Below are 21,726 nucleotides of genomic sequence, written 5' to 3' on the forward strand. Positions count from 1 at the left end.
GCACATGTTTTGTTATTTTTCTTTCCTTCAAAAAGTGTGGTACCAAATATCCATCCTCTTGTATAGTGTGAAGCTCCTCACCGTAGTAGTCCATTAATTGAGGCCACTGTGTTGTCACCAGTGCCCATCACAGCTCCAAACTGTGGAAGGTGGCCAGGCATGGTGTTGGAAGTCACCACCATTTTCATATTTCTTTCCTATGGGTTTCTATTGAATTTCAACTGTCGTATAAATGATACATAAAATGCGACAAGAAAATTGTGTTCTTTTCCAGTTGTCTGAAATCTCAAATCAATCTGAATAGGACCGTAAGTAAAGTCAAGTGTGAAATTGTGACTTAATCATAGAAATTTTGAAAATTTCACTATGATGTCATTTCCTCAAATATACACAAAAGAATAAATGGCGCAGCCTTTAGTGTTAGAGGCTAGATTCCTCTAATGGCCACATCCACTCTGTTGGCAGCGATCTGAGGTGATGGCTGGTGATCAAAGGGGGATAACTCTGTGTATGTGATAATCCTGGAAATCTAATCCATTCATACAATTTTATATCTTGCTGTTTTTAATCTGTGAAATATAAAAAAATTTAATGATCAAGAAGTTTCAATTTATATTCATGTATAAGTTGCTTATTCATATTTTTTAAAGATTTCATTAAATATGTCCAAACAGAGGAGTAAAGTGCATTCTCACTTACAGATCATTGTTAGTTGAAAGACTGTTACTTTACATGCATCAAAATTTCATATTTTCAGTGAAGTTATTTATTTTATTTACACAGTTTGTTTGATACTATTCAGTTTACATGTGAAAAAAAGATGAGAAAGTGTCTGATGATCACTTACATTTCAATTACCGGTACTGTCATTACAATTCAGGTCACTTGAAGATGTCTGGGGTTGTGTTTATTATGAAATTACTGATTGATTTTACGACTCAGTACAGCTATTACTTATATGTACTTAATTATTATGAAAAATCATTCCCCCTTCACCATGCAAAACATTTTTATCCTTCATGAAAAAAAAACACATTTTATTAAAACTTGCCTTTTAAAAGTATTATACAATTGGAAGACTTAGGTTTGTAAAGAATGTTAAAAGATAGTGATATCAACGTAGGAAGTATAGTGTAAGCGTATTTTTATGGGATCTTTAGAGGTGAAAATTGTACTTTCAGTTTGTTTTTATTATAGGGTGCTGTATTGCTTTGGGATGAATGCCACTTCTTTCTGAATTGTGAAGTAAACAATTTTGGAGCAGTTTTGTTTGATCTGTTCTTTTGTATTAATTTTAAGGTGCTGCCTTTGAGATGGTTAGATTCAACATGATCTCACTGATTGTCCGTGACTTCCTCATGGATGAAGTCAAACAAGAACCATGTAACCATCATTAACAGTTACATTGTAACATTTTTGGTAGATTTGCAGTATTTAACTAGGATGTAATTTTAGTGCTGACAGTGGAACATGGTAGTGCTGGTTCTTCTTCCACCATCTGAAAATAAATTTCCTTTTAATTTCATTTTTGTAATTGTATTTTATGTTCCTGGTTATATTAACATTAATCTTTTTTTTTCTATAAGAATGGAGTCAACCCTGGATGTATTTATTTGTCATATTCTAAACCTACATGGTTAGGATTTGTTGAAACTTTTTATGTAAATATTATTACTTGTATGTCGCAGTTGTTGTACATTCAGTATTTATATAACACAGGGCATTTATTCCCGTGAAGAATGTTACGGCCAATACGTTTTAATCGGTTCTGTATTGGATGAGTCTCAAGAACTGTATTCCTTGTAGTTCCCCACATGCTGCTTTGTCAAACCTCCAATCACCAAGCATGGAAGAAACTGACCAATCAGAAAGAGGATACTTGTTGGATATAGGAGACAGTCCAACAACACATCAAGCAACTTATGCAGCAACAGATTTTCATGTATGACATAATGGGACTCGTTGACCAATCTGATGATAGATTTAAGTATAATTAATACACAATTCATTGCACTTAAACTTCTGGGTCTTATTTCACATAAATGTCTTGGGTCTATGGTTGTAACAATCACTAGGGGGGGAGCCGGTATTATCGTATTCTCCACTGACCTGTTTTAACTGAACAGACGATGGTTTTTATTGTGCCATTTGGAAAGTCACAAGTTTTTTAGTCCACCAAAGCAGCCAAGGAAACAGAAATAACATTTCTATTTTGGCACTGCTGATTTTTGCGTCAGTCAGTGAAATTTGTAAACATGGCCTATAGGCCCAGTGGGGGTCAGAGATTTGCCAGTTTGTTGCCGTATTGCAGATGTATACAATTTCATGGACTGTGTAGTCATTCAAGGATGAGGTACATTCAGGTTGGTATAAATGTCATTTTATTGAACAAAGAAAACAACAGAAATGAGGGAGACCTACAAGCATTGCAGGTCATAGTATGTTTCAAGCTTTATCATAACATATACCTCATTCAGATTTTGATAATCACAGCAGCATTGAGTTTTCAGATAATTTGAATGCCTCATAGTTATGCCATTGTTAAATTGTGAATGATATCAGAATGTTACAATATGTGATATATCTATTCACAGATACCTTAATTATTAGTGATAATGAATTCCCATACATGTAATTAAATGTTATTTATTGAAAACCTAATTTTTATCATGGTTCAAAAATATGAACATGTATCTCATAAGTATGTATGTTCTTGCAGATATGAAATGAGACCTGTTTCAGTAACATTGTCTTGTAAACTAGTTATATTTTAGAAACAATATGGAATTATGTAATTACAAATCAGTGTGGTTTGAACTGATTAGTACTTCGGAAGCGTGGCTGCATGCTCCTCTAGACAGTACACAGTAACAGTAGGTTCTCATTACAGATAGACACCAGCTGAGTACTTGTTTGTTTACTTCCATCAAATTTTGATCAAAGAGGTATCCATCAAAGCGGTATGACTTCAAAAGTATATGATATAATACCCCCAGTTTCTACTATAACTTAATGCTGATATTGGAAAATACTAATGTATCTAGAGGCAATATTTTACTATTTAATACAAGTATTTATTGATACAAAGTCATTTTATAACTTGTCCAGACTTCACACAGTTGCAGCATAACACTGTTGTCGTTGTAGCTTTGTAGTTCTGACACTGAATCAGCTTTTATTGACCATTATGTACCATGGAAATATCTGTAAATATATTGTTTGTTTGTTTTTTAATAAAGAAACATCATTTAATGATATACAGGCTGAACAATGTCAAGGATAACTTGATGATGATGTTGGTGATGTCTAATAACAGAATATTAAATGGTCGTACAAGGGATAATGTTTTGTTCATGTGTGAAAATCTCTTCAGTTGCACTCAGTGGTTGGACCATCTCACTGGCTGATTATTAATGAGGATGTTTCAGTTGCCAGTCAGATTACAAACATATAGAGATAGTGTTGAGTGTTTGGGCTTTTATTATTTTATCAATTATTGGTGCACAAGGCTTTGTTCACCGTTTTGTATCAGATATTGCCCGTTCGGCAAGTTTACACAGTAGGATAGTCCTGTTAGGCCTGAAACTGATCCTGTGCACCAAGTGTTGATACTGTATTGGGGCCCCTGGGTCAAGGTCATTTGATGTAAATATAGATAGTGATGGCGGCGAGGATGCATAAAGTATGTGTGTCAATATCTTGTGTATATAAATAAATAAACATTTGTACATGCTTCAATAAACTGTATATTACATAATGAATTAACTCTTGTCATTATTGTCTGTTTCACCCACACAAAGAGGCACATATATCTAGATATGATATTGTTTCTTTTGATCTGACATTGGTTAATTGTTCCATTAGTTTGATTGGATTATGACATCATTCTTTGTTCACAGATGTTTTTGCTTCCTCCTGGGATTGAAAACAAATTTTATTTTGGAAAATACAGCTCATTACCTGCAGTCTTTTGTCATGAGTGATAAGATTAGGTATAACTTTGTTATGATAAAGGAAATTCTTTTTGCATCAAAACATCTTGAAATGAATGCAAATCACAATCTAAACAAGGTTAATGTTTTAATTAGTTATGACTGGTCTCATGGTCTCATGACTCAATGCCATATAAGGCCACTAATAAGGCTCCCTGCGTGGGCTGACACATCTCATCAGTTCCCAATTGAGCAGATCGATGCTGATGTTGTTGATCACTGGATTGTTTGGTCCAGACTCGATTATTCACAGACAGCCACCTTGTGACTGGAATATTGCTGGGTGCGACCTAAAACTAAACTCACTCACTCAGAATGTGATATAAGATGAATAGTAACAACTAATTGGTAAGCATGCATGTATAGTGTACTTGTGACAAGACAATTAAGAACCAACATGCCCTGGAATGTGATCAATGCCGAAGATAGACCCATCTTAGCTGTGACAAAAACATGAATCTATATGCAAACTGTACAGAATATAGCAAATTACTTTCATTATCAAGTAACAATATTTTGATAACCCGTTCTAAACACTTCATCGCTATTGATGTCAAAGCAAGTTTGTGATAGTCATTTACGGCGGGATTACTCCTTCACGTAACAGGAATGATGTTGGAAGTTTTCCATGGAGTGGGCATTACAGTTGAACTAATTATGAAATTAAACGAGATTTACCTGTAAGTTGAAGTTTGATAGTAATTCCACCGAAGGATCACATGAGATGTGAATTGCTTCAATTTTTAAAGTAAAATCGGATTTAAACCCATAATCCAAGGGAAGGGAAGGGAAGGGTGGGCATATGATCCCCAATACGCCATAGGTCGGTGGTATTATTATCAAACTTCAACTTACAGGTAAGTCTCGTTTAGTTGTATTATTCCACCCCTCTATTCTGTATTTTCGGAATCCATGAGATGTTTAGAAAAAAATCATACTTTCAACATTAATCATAGCACAGGATCACTTTTATCCAAAATACACTACATCAACATGAACTAATTATGCTCGTGTTCACAACACCCACTGATGAAGTGAAAATGACAATTAAGACAACCTACGTTGCCATGATGCTATTAATCAAATAGGGAATTGAAAAGATAATACATGCTTCTAATGATGAGACTTGACGTTAAGGGTTATCATTCTGAGTCATTAACAACAGTCTCCCCGAATCGTCCACTATCAGATATAGGTTTATCACAGAACTGCCTGAACATACTTTGGTTACTTCAACCAGCAGTCTTCAAAATTGTGGCAAGTGACGTATTGGCGGATCTCACACTGTGGGGCTTAAACAATGCCAGGTTTATTCCTGCACCAGCAAGTACACCTCGAATCCATCAGGAAATAGTGTCCTTGCCCACCCGTTTGTGAGGCTTTTGTACTGCGATAAACAAAGCAGTTTCATGTTGTCCGAGGTATTTAGTCACCTGAAAATAGTCTTTGAGCAACTTAACACACAATCTGTTGTCTGAAAACCTACGGATAGTTATCTCTCCTTGATGGTGACCAGGTCTTCTCTGGTTTGATAAATCTCCAAATCTAATTCTAACATTATTGTCTACAATATCTACATTTCTACAGCCTTTCAAATGGGGGGGGGGGGGGGGGGGGGATTGAACATTGTTGTCCTGACAATAATAACAGTAGCATAGCCAATTTAGTGTTAACATCTTTCAAATCTGAGTCACATTGTGTTTTCAGGTGTTTCAAAACAACAGATACATTCCATGTAACATTGTATCTAGCGAAGCCTGGCCTTAAAATGATCATACCCTTCATAAATCGAATGACAAGGCGACACTGTCCAAATTGCACATTATCTACTTTTACTACACTTGATAACGCAGACTGTGTAGGCGTTATAGCAGAAAAACTGCGTCCTTTCTGATACAGATGCTCAAAAAACACAAACCATCATTTAAAGGTGAGTTAACACCCCTTTCACAACGGAATTGCAGCCATCTTCGGAGATATGTCTTATATTGTTTCTTGTGTGGTACCTTTCCATGAATGCAAGATGTCTGGAGTAAAGTCCTGTATTCCTTGACCTTGTCGAAATTCACTGGCAAGCAGAAGGCTGCCAGTTTCAACTTGTCTTGTTGAAAGAGCGGATGTGCTTTCGGTGGTAGATGGCTGAGTGCCAGGAGAAGCTTGGGCTTGGAAAGCAATCGTGGACAGTCGAATGACAATTCGAGAAGCATATTGAGCAAGCTCTGTGTTGGCCATAGAGGCTCTATCATGAGAGCTTCTATTGGTCCTTCTTGGTTTTCTGTATTGCTCGTCCAATCATGCTGCATGGGCAGAAAACAGAATTATAATAGGTTGCCCATGATATGAAAGCATCTATTTCTTCTGCCCCCGGATCTAGGGACCATGACACATCTCTCCACCTGATTGTCTAACCTTGATGAAATACGCCTCTTTCAGGAACACTAAATAGTTTAGTTAATGTCAAAAACACATCAATATCAATATCACTTGTATTCTTAGAGAAGCAACCATCCTCAGTGTTATCCACACCAGATAGGTGTGCTTCACTTAACCATACGTTCCTCTATTTACACCGTGACTACATCTGCCTCGTAATGTCATTACATTCCTGTTTACATCCACCCATACTATTGGTATATGCCACTGTTGTGGTACTGTCCAGCATGAGTCTAATGTGGATGTTGCGGTAGGTTTTGCACTGAGGCTTTGGAGTGTAAATAAGGCAGCTTGAATTTCCAGATATTTTTTTGTGTCTGTCACTTTCCATAGCTGACCACGGCCCACCTGTTTTATCGTTGCCTCACTCTCTTTCTCCCCGTTCTCCTTTGTTAAGTCTACAGTCATGGTTTCACTGTTAATGAAACATCTTCTGACATATGACACATAGTTTTTCTACACATTCTTCCAAAACAATTCCAGGTAAGTTATCAGGATCACAAGATTTGCCCACTTTTGAGTTGCGAAATCACTAAATCATCAGATGAATGTAAAGAGATATATTTCTTAAATCGTCGTTTGGTGAGATCGTATTAAAATGTCAGCATTAGTACACCCAAAACACCTACCTTCTCAGTTGATTCTCTCAAGGTGAATAGACTTATAATCTGATGTTCAGATCGACGGATTTACATGGGATTTGTGAGCGTCACGAACATTAATGTAGCGAAGGTCCAGTGCCCTGTCTCGCTAGGATGGACACGTCACATATTGAAAATAGTGTAGAAGTACATCTTTTAATGAACATTTATTAAATTCACCCATAATGAAGTTGGGAGCTTCCGGTGAAAGAACTTGCATTTTCCCCATAATTGTCCGATCTGAATCAGCGGCTTCACTTGGGTTTGCATTTGGTAGAATATATACAAGAGTTGCAAATACCTGTCCAAATTCTCATGGTACAAGTAAAATGGCTTTAATGAAACCTATAATATTTCCACGTCCTTTGTGCACAAACTTTCACGAAAGACAGTTTTAACACCATTTGGTTCATATACATATACAGTCCTCCATCCGTTACCTGAAGATGCCTGTCCATGCGAATTGGTTGTCAAGTCCGGATGATTTGTAATTAGTGCTCGCACGAGGTTTTTCAAATATCAATGATAGAGAGTAACTAGTCTTGAGTACCCGATGATTCCACTGGGTATGAAAGACAAACAGCTGTAGTAGTTATATGAGTTACACACGTGTGTTGTGCCCTTAAATGCGTGCAAGCATTGACTAATAGTTCTGTCATGGATCACCCAGCTGTAAATGTGTATGGCCTGTGTCGTTTTTCCCCACACATGACAAATCATGCCCACTTAAAAGTTAAGTGAAATCAAGGTGGTCAACCTTCATACAATGGAATCACCTGTGGATTCTCCCTTATCTGATTTTATCAAGTATTGTAGTGATTAATGTAACATGGAGCTGCAAAGTTGTTTTGCGCTACTAAACACAATGTCAGTCTGATTGTGCTATGGGCGAGGGGCTCTTTACTGAATAAATACTGTTTGTCTGTCTGTCTGTTTGTCAGTGATTAATGGAGGCCTGGTGAAGAAGGAGAAAGTATCCCATCTACTGGTCATCTCTGTCACAGAAAACCTGATATTGGAACGACTTGGGGGTGACAGACTCCCAGTTCTGGTGCGATTATCGGGTTGTTCTCTATTCGCCTATATTCTTCATGGTCTGCTGACCACAGATTCCGCAGTGATAAACGAGCGTCACCCCTATGATCTGAAACTGGACTCTTCTGTTTGAAAGAAGAAAATGAGGTATACAGAGTTTATAAATTGATTTTATTTACTGATATTAAACATATTCAATGTCTTAATTTGTTTCGTAGTTTTTTAAAGCTAGCGTGGGCCGAATTGTTCGCGATATTAGGCGAAGGACAAATTGATATAACATTATAATAATAGTCCATTTATTATGTCCATTACTCCATGCTCAATGCATGCTCGAAGCGCTCATTCAATTTTATTATTACCCTGATTTAACGCTAGCAGCCTGTAAGGGGCTAGAATGTTAGTGGTTACATGATTTATTCCATGCATCGGGTACCCATTTTCTACTGAGTGAACAGATCAGAAGTGAGATAAGAAAAATGCTACAAATGATGTAAAATTATTGTCTTTGCACAACCACGCTAACATGTATCTCTTTCACATAAAAACGTGAAAAAGGTGCTTATGTTTTGACATGATAGGTCGATTATAAAATTATGAAAATAATCACTACTAAACGAACGTTCATTCGCCTGTGCTTTTCATCTAAATAAATGATGGAATTCATATTGGATATACTTATCCAAGACACAGGCCTGCGCATAACGTTCTCCCACGCGTCTTTAGGCACGTTGACGTCTATCGCTATTGAAATGTTAAACCTGGACTCATCTGTAAAAACAACATTTCTGCACAAAAACAAGGGTCTGTGGACATGATTTCGGCATCACATTCGGCGAGCTTGTCGATGACGTTGTGTCAGGATAGGTCGTAAGGTGGGACGTCGTGGTCTGATCCCGTGATGACGTAAACGTTGTCGAACTGTGTTGGGGTGAAAACGGCGAAGTCATGGGATGGTCCGGGCAGTCACCACTGCCGTCTGAAACCTGTGGCGAAGATGAGTCACCCTTATCCATCTGTCCTGTCTTGGCGGTGCTACACGTGGACGTCCAGAACGTGGCCGATCGATGACGGCATTTGTGTTCTGGTGCAGAAATGGTGTTTCGGTGGCAGTGGAAATGTGCAGGCACTTGTCGTTGAGACACTCCCCCTACGGACCATCCCAGTGGCCTCATGACGTTGTGCAGACGTTAGCCTTGGTATGCTATGCGTTTCAATAACCGTTTAGTCTTTTTAACGATCGCTAGGGTAGGGTGTGAGCTTTCCAAAGTGACAGTATTGTGTGGCATTCATTTGCACTGTTTCTTTTTCCCGGAATACACGTGCAACAACGTATTGCACATCTCAAGGCCGAAACCACTGACGTCACGGAAAGTGGCATGTGCATGCATGTTGGATACATGTCACTTATCTCTGACTTTAAATCCTTATGTGTCTACACAGCTTTGATAAATTTAGATTTTAAATTTTTGTATGCACAGTTTCTCTATGTGCCTAGTATATATGTCTTGGTGATTTCTTCGTGAAGCACAACATCAGGTGATAAGTTCCTTTTGTTCATGAGTTTATAAAAACAATACTGGCATGTGAACTTGTGTGACCCATGTTTCTTGGCATAAAAAAGCAGTTTTCAGAAGGCATATGCCAAAGGTCAAAGGCCTACTCTCAGTACGGGTGAGATTAGTATTTGCATGTATTGTTTAGCAACCTTTCGCTTTTGCTTTTGCGTCGAAACAAAATCTTCATCCATACACATTTTAAAAAACACGCCAAGGCCCGAGTTCCACCGGAAATCATAATTAATTTAATAGTTAACTGCAGTGGTTAAAATTACTGGAATTATTTGCTGAAAGAACATGATGCTACACATAGAAGCGACAAAACATGAGAACCAGGAATTTCATTATGTAAGTATTGCTGCATAGATCGCTTTAAAATACTCCCCGAAGCAAGGATGCCAACTAGACTAACGCTCAGTTTCTGCATGGATCCTAAACAGAGATTATCCCTGGTTTCTGTACACACGCACAGTGTTGTCTAGAAAGTTGTCAGATTAACTGTGATACACTTTGGATAAGACTTTCTAAGTAAACTATAGATCCAAGTACTTTTGAGGCTTTGGCGCTGCATAAACGGCTTGTAAGTATTTTACAGTCTCTCCTTTTAACATTAACTTCTTTTGTCTCACATACAGAGTTATCCTTCATCGCGCGTGTAAACATACATGAAGAATAGTTACAACCAATGAAAAAGCGAATAGCATTCAATGCGAAGCTCAATATCAATCGGAACGTTCTTATCATGGTTTCCCTCACGTAGGAATAATCATGCTCGTAAATCGGCGACATTTCCCGATTGTGTTGTCAACATTATTTGGGCATGGCCGAAACACAGAGGAATGTAGCAGTTCGGTGTACATGAAACACGTACCAAGTAACACATTCAGTAGGATTTCTAAGGCCAAAGCGCATTTTAAAGTTTTTGTTCAATTTCTTGCCTCAATGGCTCATACAGGATGAAAATCACAGTGAAATGTCAAATGAACAGAAAAGCGTTCTTGACAACATAGCACTGGCAATTTGTTGAACACATGAATCACATCTCCATTTACCAGTAATAATAGACAGAGTCTCTGTAATATCATCCATCATGTCCAACAAAGGAAGTCATCGTTCCTTGCGAATCAAGATAATTAGTATGGGGAACGCTGAGACTGGCAAGGTAAAGATATACTGTATCATCCAATGATCCATACTATTTATGTCATTGACACCTCAGGGTTCAGAAAATTACTTTGGAAATTATGAAGAGCTCCATCATCATGTGGTTGTTTGGTTTTACGTGTCATCACGAACGTCACGCTATGGCTGCACATTATCAGACAGACATTAACACTGATACTGACAATCATTTATAACTGGCACCACTTTAGTGAAATATCACGATGATCATCACTAAACAAAAGTATGTTGGTGATGTTAGACTCAATGTTGTAGATGTTACAGAACCTGTGAAAACATGGAACTATTAACAGCATGATACAGATGCTTGAATGTTGGCAACAGGGTTTACTCTTATTGCAACGACATGGAGGAAAACTTGTTCTTTTCCTAATGCATATACTTGTATAACTTGGAGTCGCTATGGTATATGTTCGCCACCAAGGCAGAAAGAGAAAAAAAGGCTGACCCAAACCCAGACTCTAACCCTACAACCTTAACCTAACCTTGAGTATTAGAGGATATGATTACTGGTAAACAAGGTAAAATAGTCACAAAGTAATGTGGCAAACATATTCAAAAATCGCACCGATAACTTGATAATATTGATACAGCCATATTGCACCCACAATGACTCTTTGGAAATTGATGCTTCAGACTGCTTTGAAGATGTAAAAAGCCTTGAGCAAGTATTACAATTAAGTGTGGGCACACTTAACTCTAAAAAATAACTTATGAATACCTATACAGTTGCAAATTCTTAGTTATGAAATATACCTGATACTAAAATCAATCATATTTATTCATTGTGTTTTTTATGTGTCTATGTTCTGTCTGGAGTTTTTGGACTTTGTTCTTTCCTTTCCAGAATCAGAGTTATTATGTCACTTAGGCTACAACAATATACACACTCCATACACACATGATCAGTACAACAAGGTCCATGACCATTGTTATTATTACTGACTGATATAAGTCTCTCAGTTTTCAAGTGTGTCATATCACATGCTACATTCTCATAGACAGTGATACAGATTTTTCATAAAATCATTTAATTGATGATTGTCCTGCATGTTCTCAGAAACCATGACCTTAGGCTTCAGAACACAATAAGTTAATATCTAGCAGACTTATGTTTAATCTGTTCATGTATGTTACCCCAAACACACCAATTTTCATCAACCCTGTCTGATATGTGGAAGAAACATCAAACACTTGTGAAACAGGTGAAATGAATTAAACAAACATGCCACGAAATATAGATGTAGCAAATGAGCAGCAAAAACTGAACAATTCTTTCCTTGCCTTTGCCCTACAGAGCTGTATAATCAAACGTTACTGTGAGAAGAGGTTTGTGCACAAATACTTGGCAACTATAGGCATCGACTATGGCGTCACCAAGTAAGTACAACAAAGTTTCAGTAATTCTGTTTTTGATTAATGGCTGGCCTTTTGATGAGAGTTTTCCATCAAGAAAATACTGCTATTTTCCTGTAAAGATAAAATGGCCTATTATGTTGTGTTAAAAATCAGATCTTGTTCTCTGATACTTGACCATCTGTGGGTGTACTCATGAAAGGTCTCTTCAAAAGAATGTTCTACTCATGCAGTCAATCTTGATTCTAAATTCCCTGTGTGGTTTATTTGTTTTCTGGTATGTTTTTGTTTTGGTGACATTGACCTTTACAATTCTAGGTGTTACACAATATAAACTAGTGTGGGAGAGAAATTTTGTGAGCAGATGCTAGTAAAAGCAATGGAAGGATTTAACAGCAGTTTCTAGTCTCAGCTATTGTGACAAATAGGTAAAGCTTGATACAGTCAGTGATAGTAGAGACATGATACCCTTGATCATCAAGGATTGACATTCCACTAGATGTTTGTCTCACATACATGTATATTCCTGTTTTATGATTGATTGTTTCTAACATATTAGTGCAAGTCATCAGTTCTCCATCATCAGTGAACTGTTCTTGAGTAGCCCATGCTTGTCGTAATAGGTGACTATAGGGATCGGGTTGTCAGGATCACTGACTTGGCTCACACATATCATTGTATCCCAACTGCATAAATCAGTACTCATGATATTGATCACTGTATTGTCTGGTCCAAATTAAATTATTTACAGACTGCTGAATACTGCTAGATATTAAAGAATATTGCTATATGTGTCGTAAAGTTGAACTCACTCACAAGCAAGATATTGTGAGCAACAGCCTACATCCAACAAACCGACTGACCCAGTCTGAATATTTGATTTTTTCAGTCACCTTGTCTGACAAGCATTGGCTCCTGGGGACCATTTCTAACACAGAATCCTTATATTGTTGATTTGCAATTGTCCTGGTCCTGTGTCTACGAGTGTGATGATTATATTGCAGAGTCAGTGTGAAGGACCGAGATGTTAAAGTCAACATCTTTGATATGGCTGGGCATCCTATATTTTATGAGGTAAGATGTTAAATCTTTATTTCAATGTTGAAGTTATGTAAGTATTTATTCCGGTGGATAAAAATTACTCATTTGGTAAATCGTTTGAAGTAAAATGGTTTTTATGCACATCACATGGTATGTTGTAGGTGCGCAATGAGTTCTACCGAGACGCACAGGGTGCACTTCTTGTGTTTGATGTGTCTGACCGTGTGAGCTTTGAGTCTCTGGATGCTTGGGTGCAGGAGATGCACAATGAGATGGCTGACAAGACAGAGGTTGACAACACTATTGTCTGTGTGTGTGCTAACAAGGTTAGTGATGATGCCTTTGTGTAAGTACTGAGGTGAGACATGGACACCTTTGTGTGTCTATGAGATATGGACAACAATGCCTACAAATCTGAAAGATATTCTGGTGGAAATGCAACAGTTAGAATTTACCAGCCTCAAATGACTGTGATGTTGTGTTTAACAAGTTTAATATATTTTGTAGATTGACAAAAAACGAGCTGTTGATGAGATGGAAGGCCGACTCTGGGCAGATTCTCGTGGGTACCATTACTTTGAAATGTCAGCACAGACAGGGGAGGGAATCAATGAAATGTTTCAGGTAGTTGTCTCCCTTGCATTGGATTTCTGGTACTTAATTAGTACACTCTGTAGACAATGTCATATCTCACAGCCATGGACTCACTGTTATTGGAAACTGTTCACAGGAATCACAGGAATCATCACAGGATATTAAGTGCCCCTGCAATAAAGTGTAAACTTGACCAATTTGAATCTTGGTGAAAAAGTTGAATACTCTTTGTACAGACCGACCAGCAATTATATGTCGGGATCAGGAGAACGAATTTTGACACAGTGTATCTGTCCATGTTGTAGATGTTGTTTGATGGAGTAGTGAGTACAGTAGACAATGGTGGGAAGCGACTTCCTGTCCAGACACAGCTTGGATACACCAAGGAACAGATTGATGCCATACAGAAGCTCAAGAACTCTAAGTCAGACTTTGAGAGGCTGGGTCTCTCTCCAGGAGCATCCAAGTAAGTTTAGAAGCTTTTTGGGGGTGAAAAGGTCTCATTAAAATCAGATGTTTAACTCAGACATTATATCTCTCTGTATCACCTCTGTCATTTCTATAGCTGGCCGTATCATGTTAACTGTCTTATATGCCATTCAGCGTCGACGCTTTGAGCTGCAAATGTAGTCAACGTAAAATGTGAAAAAGTCTGAACGAGAAAGTAAACCTGTGTCATTTTTGTATGGATATTTTATGTTTGGGAGCACTCTCACACATAAATTCCCCAAACAGGAACATTTATGTTCTGTGTCAACTTCCTTCAGTGGTCAAAGTAGTGTTAAATCTCTCACTCTCTCTCGCTCTCACTCACTCATGATCTCACTCATGATCTCATTCCCTCACTCACTCATGATCTCATGATCTTGATACACTGAGATGTAACATGTCGGAGAAAGAACTGATTTTAATAGGAATAATGCCCCAAGGGCAGAACAGAATATTATGTTCAAGAAGCAAATGTCCTGGCAAACTGTGCAGAACTTCAACATGTTTAGCCGTCGTTTCATATTGAAGTCCAGTGCCACTCTGCATCCCTTCAACTGTGGATACCTCATTTATGTTTTGATGGTTTCAAAGATCTAGAGGAAGGAAAGCCACTTTAAGTAACATGAGGCTGTCATTCACAACTCCTTGGTGTAGTGTAACAAGTACATGTTGTTTTTCCACAGGGATGATGTCAACAAAGCATACAGGAAACTGGCCGTTTTGCTACATCCTGACAAGAGTGTAGCACCAGGAAGTGAAGATGCTTTCAAATTGTTAGTGTCGGCTCGGACAGCTTTGTTGAAAAGATGTCAGTAACAACAGCTATGTCTGTCATCAGTTCATGCAATGAAATTCAGTCATGCATTGGTGTGTTATTACGATCCATTCATGGGTTAAAGTTCATTCAAGGAGAGTGTAGTGTTCACCCATGCTTCATCCAGAATTTCATCCCAGTATGTTAACATGAATGAATTTCCACAAATACCAAATGCAGATACAGTGAGTGGCTTGAACAGCAAGGAGTCTGGTCAAGTAGTTTTTGTCTACTGAGCTTGAGAAGTTCTTGAAGCGTTCAGGGTCTGTTTTTCAGTGGCCAGTGAAATCTGGGTCTTCATTTGAACAATCTGTTCTAATTACCAGTATTGAAGTCTTCCAGATTCTGTGATTTTCAAAATCAACAAGACACTGTTAGAGCTGGGGTTGGTGGTTTGGGGGGAAGGTGAGGTGGGGGTGTCAGCAATATTGTACATAAAAATATTTAAAATGATGCTTAACAATTATGGGAAGGAGGGTAATTGATTTTGTGCATGTCTTGCAAGAGTGAGAGGGGGGGTCACTTACTTTGTACATACATTTTAGGGGGTGTCATTCAAATTGTACATGCTTCTTCATAAAAATCAACATGCATGCACATACACACAGAGATCATGAACAGTCCCTAACAGCAGGCTAATAGTGTATTTTAATAGTGACAAACCTTGACTGACCTTACAAGTCGTCTGTGTATCTCTGCATCATTTGGAGAAGTTATGTGATAACCATGGACAGATATCAAGTTGTAGTTGTTTCCGAATGCTGACCTATCAGTATTATTTGTTACTGTTTATAACCACCTACTGCTTATACATTTGTGTTATTGTTAACATGATTTATCCGTCCAGTTTTTACTATAAAAACCATGTGTGTTTCCTGTACAAAAGAGCAGAAGAAAAGCAACTAAGGTCACAAAGAGTATCTGGATTGGTGACCATGTTTGGCAGCTTTACTTGTGGCAGTTTCTAGACCTTAAATCCTGCCCTACAATGAAGCACATATAACACACCTGTGGTCTCACCTTAAGGCAAGTGACTTTGTTCTAATTGCCTCTGTTCTCCCACCTGTGAATGGGTACCTGGTGGGATGAGATCATCACAGGCAGCATGAGTAGTAGTGCTCACTGCTCCATTGACAGTTATAGTTTTGAGTGAGTGGATGTTAGCATGATTAAGGCCTCACATTATTGAAATATTCTTCCAGGTCAGTTTTTATTTTGTACATGACTAATGCCAAGGTAAATATACCACCTTCCCCAAAAAGTGAAAACATTGTCATATCTAGTTGAAATGAGTCCAATATTTGCAATGTGAGGTTGTGTTTGTCTGCACAAGACTGAATGATTTGACCCGGACATTCATCACTTAGATCATACATTCAGTTTTTGTGGTTAGTCTTATGCCAAATCAAATCTAGTTTCACACAAAAGTCAGATTATTTCTAAATTTGTCAAAATCTTCAACAGTCTCCCTTAGATGAAGGAGCTGTGGATCCTTTTGCTGAAATTCCTGTGTAAGAATACAGTGGGCATATCAAATGTTACCATGGTTAGACTGTTTCTTGGTGTTGGGTTCAGATAGCTACTGACTGAAAGAATTGGTTTTAGAGAGCACCAAATGCACTAAGGAAAGTTATGTTTGTGCTCATTCTTGTCTCCCCTTATATACCTCATTAATCATACTGATTGTCACCTTGGTCTCTGTCCTCTATTATTGTGTTTCCTGATGGTGCTATCAGTTTTGTTTCTTTTTTGTAGACTATTTTTGTGGTTATTTTGAATGCATCATTTGAAAATTTCTTTTCCATTTGAGATGATTATATGTTTGAACAGTGTAAAATTGTGTTTGCTATACACGCTGCAAATGCAAATCTTATGTACAAAGTTTGAGTATAGTTCCCACTTGACCTGAATGTAAAGATTACTTTTTATGTTACATGTTAGAGGAAGGTCAAGGCTATTATGTCAAACTTTTGCAAGATTACATTTGAGGTTTTCATCACATGTATTGAAACTGGAGCCCACACAAACTGGAGAACTGAAATTGTTGTTACAACAAAACTTAAATGGTTGTTTCCTTCTTGTTAAAGATCAAAAAGGCCCCTCAAGTATGAAAGATTCTTGAACATGTTAATTCAGGAATTGTCATCATATCCAGCAGCCTCCATCATTTCACATTGTTATGAATTTTCTCTGTTTTGTTCACTGGTGTTAGTTATCATCCAAGTGTAACATCATATGTTGAGCTTAAGGTACCATTTGATCATCAGATATAAATTTACTCATGGGTGATTAACTTACTCAGGATGTTTCTGACACACTTTCTTATGTGAAAAAATGATACACATATAGCTGTTGTACCATTACAATTTGTCAGCCATACTAACTGAATTAATCTGTGAAAGCATATTTCTTGTTGGAGTCAATGTTGGATGTCCAGTTTCCTGTCCTTGAACTCTGAGGTGATAGCATAAGTATTGACTGAAATGTGACTGTTTGTATGTTTCATGAGATATGCTATTCTTTGTTGAAGATGCCACAGTATTTCAACTGATAATCCATCCACAGTGTATTTGTGAAAATAAACAACTTCATTTTAGCCTGTACCTGTAGTTCTCTGTTCAGAAGAATTCTTAGATCATTTGAAAAACAATCTGTTCTTGCATTTTACCTCTGATTGTTTATAAGCCTACAATATATACATATGGAAATTAATTAAGCAACACCAAATTCAAAGACACATAAAAACTTAACAAAGTTTAACGAAGTAATTTTGATGATTGATTATTCAATTTTGATGTATTGACATACAGCATGAGCTTTTCATGGGTTGATATGACGCACGTGAAGCTTGCACAGCGCACGTGCATTGCTTTAACCTCAACTTTCGAAAAATGCACTTTTTCCCTGGGGTGTTTACAAGCGCAGGTTGTCGATTGCATTCGGTTTTTCATTCATTTCAATGTCATGGCACGTAGGAAATTATCAGAGGCCACTCGTTGGCAAATAATCGGCATGAGGAATGCTGGTATGTCTCTAAGACAAATCGGGACTCAAATCGGACGACATCATTCCATAATTTCAAAACTTTTGAAAAAATACCGGGTCACTAATGAAGTTAAAGACCTGCCTAGACCAGGAAGACCCAGGAAGACCACAGTCCGGGAGGACAGAGCTTTACTGAGACTTGTACGGCGCAGGTCCTTCGACTCGAGCTCTCGGTTGAGACAGGAGTGGCTTCCAGGGAGACCCATCTCGAACAGGACTGTTCGGAATCGTCTGAAAGCTGCAGGATACCGGGCAAGGAGGCCAATCAAGCGACCCAGACTGTCTCCAGCCCATAAGGCAGCCCGACTGGCCTGGTGTAATGACCGTTTGCACTGGAACATTGCCTCTTGGAGGAAGGTCCATTTCTCAGATGAGAGCCGGTTCTTGCTGCACATGGTGGACGGTCGTACTCGGGTCTGGAGGCAGAGGAACACAGCAATGGCTCCACGGAACATCCAGGAGACTGTGGCCTTTGGGGGAGGTTCCGTTATGGTATGGGGGTGCATTTCCATGAACTGCAAGTTGGATATCATTACCATCCGTGGCAACCTTAACGGTGTTCGTTACCAACAGGAGGTTCTTGACAGGGCTGTGGTACCTCATTTTGAGAACCATCCTCTGGCAACGAGACCCATATTTATGGACGACAATGCTAGACCTCACAGGGCGCATGCTGTAAATGATTTTTTGCGGCAAAATGCAATTGACAGAATTCCATGGCCTGCCATGAGCCCTGACCTCAACCCCATTGAACATTTGTGGGACTTTATTGGCCGTCGTGTGAGGCAGAGGGACCCACCAGTCCATAATCTCAACGAATTGACGGCTGCCCTGCATGAGGAGTGGAACAGGATCCCCCAGAATCAGATCCGGAGACTCATCCAAGGAATGAGGAGGCGTCTGGAATCGGTGGTGCGTGCGCAGGGAGGACACACTAGATATTGATGAAAGTCGGTGTGCAGACTCTCAGATGACTGTTCTTTCTTTCCATGTGACATTTGTGTTAATACACCTGACAACAACGTCTGTGGATGAATAGTAAATTGTGTCCATTTTTTCATGAATTTAAGACAGTTTTAAGAATTTGGATTTCGTTGCAAAAAAGCAAAGTCTTGATACTTTTTCCCTTTAAGTTGTTTGTCAGAGATCGTCTGTTGAATAAAAAAGTGTCAAACTATATCAACCCGGCATATTTTGATTGTCAGAACACTTCAAAGTTGCTCCAATAGAAAAAATTGGGGTGTTGCTTGATTAATTTCCAGGTGTATATATCCAACTACAGTGGAAGCTGTAAAAACCGTCATCTCTCCAGTCTGGCAAGTTGTCAACACAGGATAAAGTCTCAGTCCCGCCCGTGTATTCTACATTTATCATCAGCAATCATCTACAATCTGGCACATTGTCTAAATTATTATTTCTTCAGTCCCAATTAGTGCCGGTTTAGACAGCTTCGACTGTATAAGTTTCAAAAGCTGAGGTACAAATGGGGATGAAACTCCCTTTAAGGTGACCCAGGTTTAACTCCCCATATGTGTACAATGTGTGGAGCCCATTTCTAGTTTAATGTTGCTTAACACTCGCTCACTCACCTACCCACTCACTCAAACTGATAACAGGCTCATAAGGGTTGGGCAAGAGTACTTAATGCTTGTCTTCCTGGGGAATGAAAGGCCACAAAAGACTGTAAGAGCTAATTTATGATCATTAGATCTCATCATGCCTTTGCACAATCTCATTAAAGTGAGATCACATTGCTGCTACCACAAAGAATTCAGTGAGATAGGTCCAGTTAGTAACGTCTGCTCTTTGATGCTCAGAGAACTGGTTTTATGCAAGACTCGATGGCAGAGTTTGCATGTTTCAGACTGACAGTGATCACTGATGTTGCTTGTTGAGCTTGTTGACATTCCATCCCAAACCCAGGCACATCTGTCTCCAGTATTCTAGTCTTGGTAACAGCTGATGAAACCTAGGTCATCAATTCATTCTTGAGTTTTAACAACATTCAGAAATTAGACTAGTCTATCTCACAGTCTCTGGATCACATTATTTACCTACTTCCTAGCCTTCCATGCTGTGCTGAAGCAAGTCTAGATTTCCTCAGGATCTTAATTTCCAATCTTACTGGGGCTCTTTTTCAATCTAAATGGGTTTATTTGTTTCTATAAAAAATATATATATATATTGTCAGAGACATAGAGTAAGTGTAACATTTGAATCAAAAAGGGCTAAGACCTAGTCATCATCTTGTCAGGTTGAAGGATCCATATTCAGACTGTTACAGTGATGGAACTAGGAAACGGAGAGTAGTTCTCTTCCACCAAGATGAGTCCCCAAATTAGCTGTATCCATGGCGACAATCTGCAGTGTGTATTTATTTTCAACAATACACACTCATTTCCTGATCTGGCCCCGTTATCGCCTCCCCAACGTTAAGTAGACCCATTTCTAGTCGACCAATGACGTCATAGCTGCTGGGGACATTTTGGACAGTTAGGAAACCTGCAACAAATTCCAGCATCACTGGCAGCCATGTATCATTGTGGAAGAGGATTATTTTGAACTGAGTGAAAAGGCTGCTGGTGATGATGATTTTAAGGTGTGTGTGTGTGTGTGTGTGTGTGTGTGTGTGTGTAGAGGGGTGGGGAAAGAGAGGGGTGGGGGAGAGGGGGCGGGGAGATATGGTCTCCCATTTTGTTTTTGGGAGTGTCATCAACTTTGCACACTCCATTATTTGGGTGGGTGGGGGGTCATTCACATTGCACAAGCAACTCTATACACATCATCATATCAATCACACTCACACACACACACACGCGCGCGCGCGCAACCATAAGTTATGAACGTCAAACGTCCCTTAATTGTCCATGGATCAAATCTTTCTGTGGGAGGTTCTCAAATCAGCAATCACCCCTCGCATTGTCTCAGTCAATATTTCATGAACATGGTTTAGTTTCACATGACCAACCAAATCTACGTGTAAATTTCTCGCTTGCGTGTTGGTTAACTGGTGGATATCGACCAGGGCGCCTTTGTACAAAGCGATTTTAGCCCTAGGCGGTCGTAACTTCCATATCTTATCGCAGGCTTATGACAGTCGTAGTGTAATGAGGCTGTTTGTAAAACGGCATCCTGGACCAGAAACCATATAATATTGTACGGCCTCTGCCTTGACAAACTCCTTCATGAAACGCCGTTTCTTTTTATTCCAGACATCCATGTATCTAAAGGGAAAAAACAGCAAATCTTTTGATCATATTTTTAGAAAGGTCTGAGATACAATGGATACCTCATAAAAAGGTAGACGTAACCGTACACCCAGACGTTCACACATGATGTGAATAAAGCAGCGGAAGCTATTAATATGGTTGGGAAATATATGTTACCATGGCAACAAAATAAGTAATTTCCATGATTAGTTTCTGTTTCAGAATGTCAGTGCATATCCCTTAAAATCTAAACAAATGTAAACGGTCAGCAAAATGAGTACTACAGCATAAATTAGAAATGGGTGCTAGAATATTCTCCTGGTTTCACTCATTCGA

General features: G+C 38.7%; 1 protein-coding gene across 1 annotated transcript; it reads left to right on the forward strand.

Annotated features, from left to right (window-relative positions):
• The first annotated feature begins 10,389 nt into the window (after positions 1 to 10,389).
• LOC137279223 (dnaJ homolog subfamily C member 27-like) lies at positions 10,390 to 17,732 on the forward strand. The gene is made up of 7 exons (XM_067811723.1): positions 10,390 to 10,822; positions 12,140 to 12,222; positions 13,203 to 13,272; positions 13,401 to 13,565; positions 13,747 to 13,863; positions 14,139 to 14,299; positions 15,006 to 17,732. Exons 1-7 carry the CDS (start codon positions 10,751 to 10,753, stop codon positions 15,136 to 15,138), a joined length of 801 nt encoding a protein of 266 aa, XP_067667824.1. The 5' UTR covers positions 10,390 to 10,750; the 3' UTR covers positions 15,139 to 17,732.
• The last annotated feature ends 3,994 nt before the right edge of the window (positions 17,733 to 21,726 follow it).

This window comes from Haliotis asinina, chromosome 3 (assembly GCF_037392515.1).
Source record: "Haliotis asinina isolate JCU_RB_2024 chromosome 3, JCU_Hal_asi_v2, whole genome shotgun sequence".
NCBI classification, from domain to species: domain Eukaryota; kingdom Metazoa; phylum Mollusca; class Gastropoda; order Lepetellida; family Haliotidae; genus Haliotis; species Haliotis asinina.